Source organism: Nicotiana tabacum, chromosome 12 (genome assembly GCF_000715075.1).
Source record: "Nicotiana tabacum cultivar K326 chromosome 12, ASM71507v2, whole genome shotgun sequence".
Classification (NCBI taxonomy): domain Eukaryota; kingdom Viridiplantae; phylum Streptophyta; class Magnoliopsida; order Solanales; family Solanaceae; genus Nicotiana; species Nicotiana tabacum.
Genome location: NC_134091.1, coordinates 69,489,096 through 69,502,241, shown reverse-complemented (window position 1 = coordinate 69,502,241; position 13,146 = coordinate 69,489,096). Strand labels below are relative to the sequence as shown.

Sequence of the window (13,146 nt, the reverse complement as noted above, 5' to 3'; positions counted from 1 at the left end):
CTACCTCTGCCTTGACCTGCAGGTGCCTAAGGGCTAGGAGATGGGGAAGTGTTGCTGATGACGTTGATGCTAACCCTGTAGGTTGAGCTCTACCACCATTCGTCCCCTATCGGTCCTCTGGACAATTCTTCAAAATATGGCCAACCATAGACACCGATAACATGCATTCGAGCCATACTGCATGGGCTTAGATGTGTCTTCCCACAATAACTACAAAGATATCGAGGCGGTCTCCCCTGACTCGTACCACCCTGAATATGTGGTTTTGGTGCCCTAGAAATCTAACCCTGTATTGACTATGACTGGCCACCCTGATCATACTTGGGCCTCGAAAGCTGAGGTGGTGCACTATCGGTAGAATGAACTGTTGATTTGTAGGGCCCTACTATTCTCCTACTGGACAATGCTCCACTACTGCCCTAAGCTCCCCCATAATCACCAGCTGACCTATCCCTCTTACTCTCGTCTCTCTTTCTCTATTAGCCTGAAGTTTCTGCTTGTGCTCCTCTATCTACTGCTCAAAGACCATCATCCTAGAGATATCCATATCGTATTTCAATGAAGTGATAGAACACTCACCAATCAAATGGCCCAAGGCCAATCACGAACCGACGAACCCTTGCTTGCATAGTAGCAACCAGCACCGGGGCATTACCAGCCAATGAAGTTAATTTAAGGCCATATTCCCTCATGCTCATATCATTCTATTTGAGAGCTACAAACTTGCCGACCTTAGCCTCACTGATCTCCAACAACAGAAAATGATCCAAGAAGTACTTAGTAAACACTTTCCACACTGCTAGAGCTGCATTCGGCCCTCTGGAATCTTTCCATATCTCATACCAAGTCACCGCAAGCAGCTTCTATATCGGAAGCATGCATGACTCTAAGTGTCCTGTGAATTTCATGAATAAAATTCTCTGGATCTTCTTGCGAATTGGATCTTGTAAATTCTGGATGAACCATGTGAAGAAAATCTCGAACTCTAGAACCGGCTGACCTTTCAGCCGGACTAGCACTCGGAGATGCTTCAGCTTGCCACTGTTATAAGTAAGCAGCTACCAATTGAGTAAGCAATTGTATAAAATCTCTAATATTTTGATTGGTAGAACTAGTCGGTGGAACATGAGGTAAAGGAATGTCCCTGAGCTCTTCTAGCCCCGGGTGTTGTGGGAGTAGGAGTGCCTGATTAGGTGGAACATCCCGGGCCTCAGCCTGACTCGCATTAGTAGGTGGCAACTTATTGCTATCTTCTTCTGGAACTATACTAGCCCTTTGGTTGGCTTTCGTCTTTCTTTTTGTAGGCATATTATATAAAATATATAACAAGTTACGAGTTAGAATCAAGTTCTTATGACTCAGCTCTATTGCACAATCTAGAGTATGAAGAAGGATAACATTTTCTAAATGCCATGTAGCCTCCCAATTATAAGTGTAGTGCGTAACACACTCATAAGTAGGACTCTACAAGTTGCATCATCATAGACTCCCTGGGAAATAAACCTGCTCTGATACTAAGTTCGACACGCCCCAAACCTAGGTGAGGTAGATCGGCACCCTGTGCCTTAACTTGATCGAGCGAACAACCTATCATATATCCTATAAAAATCATATAAACCTGGAACATCGATAATAATATTCTTCTATAAGAAACTATATATATAACAAAAACTGAGGGTCTGAATACAAAATACCTAAACATAACTAATCTAAAACTGAGTCATAACATCTATACATATTTGAAAGCATCAACATATGTCTATGAAGCCTCTAGGATAGTCTAAAACTATAGTAGCATTGGAACAATGCTCTGACCTACCCAAAACATCTATATACATAACTAAACTCTGAACTCGACCCCAAGGAGTAAGTGGGGTTCACCAACTATAGCTGAAGTGTAGCAACCGCCTAACGGGGAAGTTTGATGCTCTTTGCATCCAAACCTGCATCATGAAATGCAGTGGCCTCCGAAAAAGGGACGTAAGTAATGTGGAATAAAACATAATAACATACAATAAAGAGTGAAGCTCAAATAAGAGAGGAACATGAAACTTTGATATACTGAGAACATATGAAACTGAGAATATCACATAGAACATATACCTAACTTCCTTTGAGTTATTCTGATTATTTATTTAGATAGCTATATAGCAATGTTATAGGATCGTTATTCATTAATATACTTCGAATCTGGATACCTTTAGCGTATTCCTCCAAATTTTATGGACTAATTCCATAGGGTATACAATAACATAACCACAAGGGCCCCGTGCCTCGCACATCATTAGTGGACTTTAAGGATAACAAAGGGTGTAAATAACACGACCACAAGGGACTTGTGCCTCACACGATAATCAATGGTTTATAAGGGTTAAAAATGGTGAACATAAAACTACCACAAGGGCCTCGTTCCTCACACGACATTAATGGACCAGAAGAAATTAAGAACATAACATGCTTAGCAACATTCTGTGAAAATATATCATTATCGTATAACTCTGGAAGTCATTCTACATATGAGGCTTCTGAAATAGATTTTACATACATAATATTCAGCTAGACATCTCAAAAAGAAGTATTACAATCAATCTGAGAAAATCTGGAAAGATCAACAACAATCGGGAGCATGATATCTATGGAAAATCCATCAACGACAGGAGTATAATCTCTATAAAAGGCTTGATAGAATAGGAGCATAACAACATATGAAAAGATTCATTTTCATGAAAGAATGGCATGGTTATCTCAACATGCTATACACTCTAGGACCATGCAAATTCATAAGTGAGAAATATAAGTCTAGGAGGTCATGTCGTAGAAAAAATGAGACGATTTATCCTTACATACCTCGATTCTCAATTCTTAGAATAACTATGATGAATCAACCCTCCGTTATAAGATTTAATCTACAAGAATAGCAAATAAGAAAGCTAATATTAATAACTCCACAACAATCTTAAGCTATATAAGCAATTAAACATACCTTCAAAGAGTGACAAGTTCCCTAGACTATCAATTCAATGGTGTATCTCCATACCATTCCTTTCTGCCTTAACTACTTGGAACACTCATAAGAGCTCATGGATGAAGGTAGGGGAAAAGCTTCAACATACCTTATCTTGTTGGAAATCTCATAAACTGATCCACTTTGAAGTTTGCTCGAGAAAACTTCTATTCGCTACAATCAACAAAAAATCGGTGTTATAACCACTTACTTTATGTTGGGATAACCTTGCTTGATGATAAAATTAACCTACCTTCAAGTTATAGAATGAAGGAAAATATTTTAGGTCTGCTAGGGTTCTGATTATGGAGGAGAATACGAAGAATCATGAGTTAAAAGACGAGTTTGGGATTTATATATGGAACCCTTAGATGTACCACGTGTCTCCATTTTCACAGGGCACTATACAAGTCCATAGTAAAATATGCATAACGTTTTGTAGCAAGATCGGATTAACAAATGGTTTGTTGCGTAAAAACTAGACTCGAAGATCTTTAATTTGATAGGTAATTCTCCACCTAACTAATGATACACAGGCAGGTATGCTTGTTTGAAGTTGAAGCTTGTGCGAACTCATTTGAATTACGGGGTTGTAGTGTAAATTCTAACTTCACCTTGTTCTAGGCCTCTCCTTATACCTTAATTAACTTTCAAAACACCTCCTACTCTTGTTATTACAATCATATAATATATTACTAGTCCATAGCCTCTTTGGGAACGCATAATATTATTTTCAATCATTGTTGGCGCACTTTAATGTCTTGAATTATTTTGGGATTTCATCCTTTTATACACTAAGCTCTTGATCTGTTTGCAGGTTCAGGTAAATTTACTCATGTCGGACGGTTTAATTCTTAGTCCGAAGATTGATCAGAAGTAAACATTAGAAGAAATTCAAGAAAGAAGTTATGGCTTTGATATATCACACATGCGAAGCAAGGAACTGTAAATTATTTAGAGCATTTAGTGTATATAAAGAGCTTACACTACAAAAAATACAGCTAGAACTTAAAGAAAGGATGTGATTGTTTAGCGGATCAAAGAAAGTTTAAGGATGTTAGTTTTTTATAAATCAATTTCATCACGACCAAAAATCTCACCATGACTGTGATGACACCTATCCCAACCCACTAAGTAAGCTAACAATCATAATCAACTAAAACAAGTCAAATATAGGATAAAGTGCTATAATGATATAGATAAAGTATAATAAATCTCACAATATCATCCAAAGTGAAAATACCATAATAACCTCCAAAACGCAATAGTACGAGTCATGAGTTTCTAAGATGAAGATACAACTGAGTCATAATACAGAAGTACAAGATACGAAACATAAATAAACAGTATGATGGTGGAAAGAAGGTGACTCCAAGGGTTTGTGGTTGATCTAGCAGAACTACCTTGAGTCTCCTAAGTCAGCTAATGGGCACCCTCCTGAGGTCAACTCGAGCCAATGCTTGAATTTGCATAAAAATATACAGAAATGTAGTATGAGTACAAAGATAACATATACGCAGTAATATCAAAACTAATCTTAGTGAAGTAGTGGCGAGGTTCAAGCCATACAATACTCACAAATAAACATACCTATACAGTTCATGTATAAACATAGCAAGGCAATAAAAATAAATACAGTATCGTACAAGAATGCGTCACGAAAGAGCAATTTAACATGAATCGTTCTATCTCAACTATCAAGTGTAAAGCATGTAACAAAGACATCAAGTAGCATGTCAGAAGATAAGCACAACGAGCATATAATATGCATGATATAGCTTAAATTATTCACTTGAATTGTCAAAGCTTCCACCTTTGTGTTCAACTCATCAACCAATACCATCATAACCAGAAACTCGTACATAAACTACGCGTGTACGCCACCAAGAGAGAAACACAGGAGGGAGACCCTAGAGGGATGAATCCTTATTCACAAGCTGCACGGTAGGAACCTTGTGCTGTAACAATAATCATACGACATAAACCTCATGCTAAATCAAATATCAATCCGCACACAATGTCTAGTTAATGCCATAATCACATCACATCAAACCGTATCAAGATCATCACCTCCAATGAGGTAAGCATAAGCTCAAGAGATAACAAATAATATGCACAAGGACATAATAAATAGAGGCGTGGATGTGTGTTCATGATACAAAGTATGACTACGACTAAATCTTAATTAATATCTCTATAATAGGCCATCATGCCAAATGAAGATATCATAAGCCTAAACATGATCTCTAGCACGAATAAATACGCTCATGTATTCATACAATTAAATAAATTATAAGTCAAGAAGAACACACCACCAAACAAGGCATAAAGTAGCCTAATGTCAACCCCCAGTATGAATAAACTACGACGCCTGCATATATGCTCGTCATCTCGCATACATGTTGCCCCAAAAATATTTATAATTAGAAAGGAAGGTCATATCTTAAGGTGCTTTCCCTCAAACCAAGATTAGGCAAGATACTTACCTCTTTCGGAACGGGCTTTAGCCTCCAATCACCCTTTACCTCTATCTATGACCTCCAAATGCTCCTAATCTAGCCAAACAATACTTAACGGGGTGAAATAAAGTCATAGAAACTAACTCTAAATAATAGAGGTTCAATCTTTAATCAAATCTCCAAAAGTCAACAAAAGTCAACTCAAGCCCACAAGGTCAAAACCCGAGTTTAGAACTAGATCTCGTTGACCCATAACCTCACGAGTTTAAATAAATGATCAGTTTCCAAATTCGAGTCCAAATAGGTGTTAAAACCCTCAAAATATACTCTCTTAAGTTGTAGACAAAAACCCAAATTTCACTCTTAAATTCCATATTTTAGGTATAGAAATCCATGGAGAATCAAGATATTTAATCAAATCAATTACTTACCCTTAAGATTGTAGTAAAATCCCTCTTCAAACTCTCCTCCTCTCGTTCTCCAACACTCAAAAAATTCTGAAAATGAGCTAAATTCCAAAATTTAGACATAAAAAATTCCTGACACCGATTTACACATCGCAATCGTGAACTTCATCTCATACGATTGCGAAGCACTGAGCTCCACCGCCTGAAGTCCTTCTACACGAACACGACAGCACCCACGTGATCGCGAAGGCCAACTGGCCAGCCTTCTATGCAATCGCAGGACCTCTCGCACGACCACGATTCAATCCCCTCAAAAAGCTATGCGATCATGAAGAGAAACTCCCCCAGTCCAACTCCTCTTCTATGTGATCGCTGCACAAGTTACGCGATCGCAATTCACTACCTGACACCAGAAAACCAACAATCTCAACTTGACTCAAAATAATTCGAAATCACCCAAAAACTCACCCGAGGTACCCAAGACCCCGTCTAATCATTCTAACAAGTATGTATATCTTATACAAACTTGCTAAAAGGTTCAAGATACTAAAAACAATATCAAAACCAAGAATCGTGCATCAAACCAAAAACTTCAAACTTTCTTAAATTCAAAATTTCAACTTTCGACTATAAGCATGGAATCAACTCCGGCCACCCAAGGCTCGAACCAAATATACATACAAATCCAAAATCATCACGCGAATCTATTGGTATATTCAAATCACCAATCCGGGATCGTTTACTCATAATGTTTACTTTAGTCAACTCTTCCAACATTGCCTCGACTTTGGAACTAAGTGTCTCAAATCATTCCCGAACCTCCCGAAAATTAAATTATTCATCCCCACAAGTCATAAAACATCATACCGACCTACGAAAAGTATCAAATAGAAAAATGGGGTTCTAGATACGACCGATAGGATCGTTATAATTATTGTAATTTGTTTTCTGCTTGAGGCCTTATCCCTGACACCTTCCTAGAAGGTGGTGAAGGAATAAGGTGCTCTTTCGATGTATTCAAGTTTTATTTGTTACGATTATATTTTCATAGTTTATTAAAATAACAACAACAAAAAAAAAAAGAGAAAGAAGAATCGATCTCTAAAAGAAGCTTTTAACTTTGACATGGATCAAAAAGTAATCATTAAGAACCATAATTTCCTATGGGCATGGTAAGCTTGAAGCACTTTTTCTCGACAATTATATGCCTTCTTTGTTCTCAATATTGTCAGGTGCACTAGAGTTCCATGTTTCCTGCTTTGACATTTTGAGAACCTCTTCTTAAATAGCTTTTGTATACTTAGATATCTTTTTTATATAAACAAACAAATGTTTGTAGAATATACATGTACTTAAAAATTATTTATTTGTGTTTGAATAAATTTATAATCATCAACAGTACACGTGAAATGCACCTATAAAGTGACCGGTGCATATATAACCTAACGAACTACGAGACATAATTTTTCAGGTAATCTTTGAATTGCTTGTAAATTAATAACCACCTATATATATATATATATATATATATATATATATATATATATATATATATATGTGTGTGTGTGTGTGTGTGTGTGTATGTGTGTGTGTGTGTTGTTGTTTAAGAGTTTCATATAACTGCATTATACAAATAGATTGTAGGCCGTACAAATCTTGAGGTCCCAAGTAAAGAAATTAAAGTATATATAGATGGTTTCAAAGTTGATTAGTTTAGGTCAATACCTCTTTTGAAACATATTTACAATATATGTTCAGAAATTCTTCACACAAATTGTTACATTCTTTTGTCAAATTAGTTTTTATCCAATTCCTTATTTAATTTATTTTTCTACAGGATGGTGATGGCGACAAGAACTCTTCATCTTTTTTGCTTGCTTGTTTGTTCTTTGGCCATCATCAAATCTGAATGTGCAAAAGACTTAGGTTCCTACAATGTGACGAAGACAATCCTTAAGAATGCTGTGTCAAAAGGAGCAGGTTAATTTCTTCACTTTTATGTAAAAATTAAAATCTAAATTAGGAAATCATCTACGTAGTAGAAATTTGAAGAGAGTTTTTTGCCTTATTATTGGCAGTATGTTTGGATGGATCACCTCCAGCATTCCATTTTGAACCTGGATTTGGCAAAGGAATTGGAAATTGGATTGTACAACTTTCGGTAAGTCATTTGTAGTATAGGTTGATTCTACCTTTTTTAGCTAGAGTTTGTGCTGAAATATTTGTTTCTTTTAAATCTTTGAGAACTTTCAATTTGCAACTTTTCGTCGCTTTCTTTTCGACGTAGTGTTTGTTGAGGTTTGCCTTGATTTTCTTATTAAATTTGGATTTTATTTTTGCATGAATGAAGGGCAAAATATTTTCATAATTGATTTTTTATTTTCCTAAAAGGAATATATAATCACTTCCATATTTGACTAATCCTTCTCTTGATATTTTTGTATTCTTTTTTTTTTTTTTTTTTTTGTATTAGTAAATTGCTATGTAGGTCCCAAATCATATTAAAATATGATGTCTCATTTATAAGATTGTTTTCGCATGACACCTGATTATTTCGATCTCAATATTGAGATTTAGAGACTTCATTAAATCTTGAAATTTTTGCAACGTCCGTAGGGAGGAGCATGGTGCACAAACGTCAAAGAATGCCAGGATCGTATTTGGGACAAGAACGTCGGTTCTACAAATTTTACGGATTCGTGGAATTTTCAAGGAATTTATAGCGAGAATTCGACTGCAAATCCAGGTTCTCGGGGATTATATTACTGCTTGTTGAAACAATAATTAAAGTGAATATGATGGAACTTCCATTCGAAGAAAGCAAACATAATTCTTTTATGCTAGTTCACTTATTATATTACTACTCAATGTAAAAATGCAGATTTCTACAACTGGAACAAAGTGTTTGTTAGATACTGTGACGGTGGAGCGTTCACTGGAGATGTTGAATACGTTGATCATGTAATTCTCTTTTCAAGTCATAGTTTCAAATTCCAATTTTAGAATGTTTATCCTTAATTTTTGAATATTTTCTTAAATTCAAGAATTTTATGAGAACATGTAACTTCAATATCATTTTACATTAATTTCTTTAGGTTACTAATCTCCACTTCAGAGGCGCGAGGATTTTTGAAGCAGCAATGGAGGAATTATTGGCAAAAGGATTAAAGAATGCCAAAAATGTGTGAATTCTATATCACACTATATTTTGTTTCTTGCTAAAACTTTTTTATTTCTACGGTGTCTGATATCCTTATTGGGATTTGACTATTTTGAATTTGAGTCAGAAAGTTCCATAGTGAGGATAAAGCGCTCTCTAATAAAAGCGTATTCACACACCCAAGATCTCTTATTAAGGATAAAGGAGTACTGCCAGTCTACAACAACTTTGTTGGATGCTGAAATTTTTCAATCATGTTTGTAGGCTATTCTTGCTGGAAGTTCAGCCGGAGGATATCCAACAATGCTATATTGTGATCACTTCCGCAGTTTATTGCCAAATACTCTTAGAGTGAAATGCTTAGTTGATTCTGGTTACTTTATCCATGCGTAAGATTTTCAAAGACTTAACATGATCGATCGTTTATTAAAATCATTTTGTAAGGTTTGAATTGCAATATAACTTTTGATTTCTCTGTTTTTAATAGGAAGAACCCTATGCAAGCAAGAGGTTTCGAGAAAATTTATAACTCACATCTCACTTTACATGTAAATTCTTACTCCTGTCTTATCCTCCTCTCTTTATTTTTCCGTTAGTTTAATATAAGTTACTAATTTTCATTTTATATTGTGGTGTTTAACTGAATAATTGGACGAAACAAGGCTTTTGGCATATACTTAAAAGTACCCTTAGATCTATTAGTCTAAAATAGTTCATGATATTTTTATGGTGATAAGATCGTGTCATGGTTAAAGAGTTTTCAAATGTATGATTTTTTTTTTTGAAATAAACTAAAAACGAAGAAGTGTCATATTAAATGTTGCAGGGATCTACCAAAGCGCTACCCAAATCATGCACTTCAAAAATGAATCCACTATTGGTACATTACCTGCTCCCTTGATTCAATTACTATTTGAATCTTTTGCCATTTGAAATAGTAAAAGACATACAAAAATCCAATTACTGCAGTGCTTCTTCCCCGAAAACATGCAACAACATATCAAGACACCACTTTTCATTGCGATGTCAGCATTTGATTATTATCAGGTAATTAGATGTTTATCAATTATTATCCTTTTGTTTATGATGTGAAAAATGACTAGAAAAAGCTTGGAGTACATTTTTTAAAAAAAAGAAGAGAGTTTTTGAATTTTTTTATTTTTTTTGTATCAGGTTGTGCAAAAACTAAACATGTTTAGATAGACTTCTTTTTTTTTTTGGAAGATTTGATAAGTTAAAGAACTTTTTACCTGAACACCCTCATTCCACTTCTTCACAAAGTTAATTACTTTTTACTTAAAAAGGGTAATTGTTTTTTTAAAACATTATAGAGAACATGTGTAAACACTTACACTAAGATACTTTTGGAAAGATTTCAAGAATATTTTCATAGACAAACTTCCTAAGTATATCATAGTCTAGTACTTGGTATACTATTTTGTTAATTCTTTTGCCACTTACTGTATATTTTCTAAATCAATTGACGCAGATGAAAACTACTATAGACCCGAATGCAGACCGATGCGTTGAAAACAGGACATGCACTGAGCGTCAAAACAAGGCCTTTAGAGGTAATTAGTGCAAATGAAATGAGCTAAACAATGATAGCATAATTAGTTCTTTTATTATTCAATGATGCCAATAATTAAGTAGGGTCCCTTACAAAAATAACCGGCTGGATTGACGTTTTATTTTTTCTAGCTACTATATATAGATTATACATTGATATATATAGTTATACATATATTATATGTAGATTGTAAATATATTATATATCCGTCGACTTTTTTTTAATTGAAACGGTTGGGTGACCGACTATTAAAGTTAATTCTTTGTGAAAAAGAAAACCATTTGCTTAATGAGTTGCATGTCTAATGCTTTTGGATTTATCATCAGAGTTTAGGTCGGAATTCTTAAGTGCTCTGCCCAAATCAAACAATCCTAAGTTGAGAGGAGTTTTCATTGACTCCGTAATTCATCATTCAGCGCTATCATATAGGTGGACTCTTGAAAACGCCATTATGATTAATAACCTGGTAAGAAATTATTTATTTATTTAAGTTTGATAATGCATATTTTAATTTCTTCTGTCTAATTTTACCACTCAATTAGGTTTATATAGAAATATACCATTATCGTAATTAATGGGAACTTCCGATCTTTCAAGTCAGAGATATATATTCATGTTATGGTTATTACTCTCTCCGTTCACTTTTACTTGTCCATAATAGATTTTGCACGCCCCTATAAAAATAATATATGAAGTGCATTTTGTACCATAATCCTCATAATAATGATAATATTTTGACAAGTCATGAGAAATGATTTATCAAATGAGTAATTAATTATAAGGGTAAAACAAGAATAAACATATAGTCTTCTTTTGATTTGCTAAAATTGACAAGTAAAAATAAAAATATACTATTTTTTAATACAGTGGACAAGTAAAAGGGAATAGAAGGAGTGGTTGATTATATTATTGTGGTGGAATGAGAAACTACTGAAAATAAAAATAAAAACAAAAACAAAAGAAACAATTCTATCATAACATCATTGGTGGAGCAACCTTCGTCCACGAGGTATAAGTTAATACGCTTTTGCTGGATTTTTTTTTATGTATATATACTATATGGTGAATTTTATTAATTTTTTCGTATTTTTATTTCCTTATATTTTGATTTTTCGTAGTAAAATTTTCGCTGATAAAAATATGAAGTGTTTTATGCAGTCTGCACCGAAGGCATTTGCTGATTGGTACTTCGATCGAAAGTACTGGTATGTAATAGATAAGCATGACCTGCCAATCCCTACAACAAAAGACTGAAGGGCATAACCATAAGTAGGATAATCTTTATGGCTTATATTTATTGCAAGAAATCGATGTGCAATTTTAGAATCCATTTATGTCAAAATTTGCTGACAACTTTTGATGTCTGTAAATTGTTGCCAATATAATTGTTAACAAGGATGATCACTTCGACCAAAACAGTATCAAACTTCTTTGCTTATACTGTGTGAAATATGATTGACTTGTCAGTCTACTTTAAACTAATAGTGTTATGTATCAAAGTAGGCGGAGGATTCCACCCAACCGCTTAAATAATAATTTATGGATGTATAATATGTATATAATCGTGTATATTATTGTATGATCTAGGTATATCAATTAAAAAAAATAAAATTTATGTATAATTACAGTATAATCGTGTATAATCACAATGAGTTCAAACAGTTATTTGTGTAACTCAATCTGTTTCAGTTTATGTGAACCTTTTTGCTGTTTGAGATTCAAACGACGTAGACTTTTACCAACATTATGAAATGCATATATCGTCGTATTGACATAAGAAAAATTGCAAGTTATAGTACTTTTCGTATAATTTTTAATCTAAATTTTAACTTTAAAATATTAAGTTAATCTAATCTAATTTAATTTTAAAACTTAGCCAAAATGACTCTCGAAAAGCAAAAAAGTTCACTCCAACTTGAACGGAGGGAGTACGTTATTGGGCTTTTTTTACTTTTAGCCCGCGTCAGAAAATATTTATATTCGATAGCCGAAAAAGTATATAATATTTGTATAATTTTTACATATAATATATATAAAAATATAAATTTTTTTGACTATTATTTTGAGAGCCAGTATCATTTTCGTTAGTTTTTTGGTGGAGTGGTCCGATATTTAACTACTTACCTCCATTTTGCTTGTTGCATATCGACACGACAAAGCCAAACTCTGATCTCCCACGAAGCATGTCTCTATCTGTTTATTTAATTCAAACCTTATCTCTTGGAAAAAGAGAGAGTGGTAAAATTCAATAAGACTCTTAAAGATGCATATAACAATCGACCTATTTATAACATGCCAAACGCCCCCTTCCCCCACTTTACTAGGATGATTCACAATCGTCATTATTATCGGTGTTTGGGATAAAATTAATTTATAACAGATGGTCGAATGGTAGCATGACACGTGGAACCAAAGGTAAGAAAAAGACAAGTCAGAAAATAATCAATACTGGACACAACGAATGTAATCGACATTGGGTAAATACCGAAGGGAGCATAGTTAACGAGAGGAGATCAGGAGTTTGCCATCGGATAGCATTCAATGGG

The 13,146-nt window shown here is 34.3% G+C and overlaps 1 protein-coding gene across 1 annotated transcript; it reads left to right on the top strand.

Moving 5' to 3' along the window:
• The first annotated feature begins 7,602 nt into the window (after positions 1-7,602).
• Positions 7,603-12,038, top strand: LOC107781510 (pectin acetylesterase 8-like). The gene is made up of 12 exons (XM_016602223.2): positions 7,603-7,850; positions 7,949-8,031; positions 8,487-8,616; positions 8,752-8,831; positions 8,966-9,052; positions 9,295-9,419; positions 9,518-9,578; positions 9,857-9,910; positions 10,000-10,077; positions 10,520-10,601; positions 10,927-11,066; positions 11,759-12,038. The coding sequence occupies exons 1-12, from the start codon at positions 7,709-7,711 to the stop codon at positions 11,852-11,854; spliced, it is 1,158 nt and encodes a 385-aa protein (XP_016457709.2). The 5' UTR covers positions 7,603-7,708; the 3' UTR covers positions 11,855-12,038.
• Positions 12,039-13,146: the final 1,108 nt, after the last annotated feature.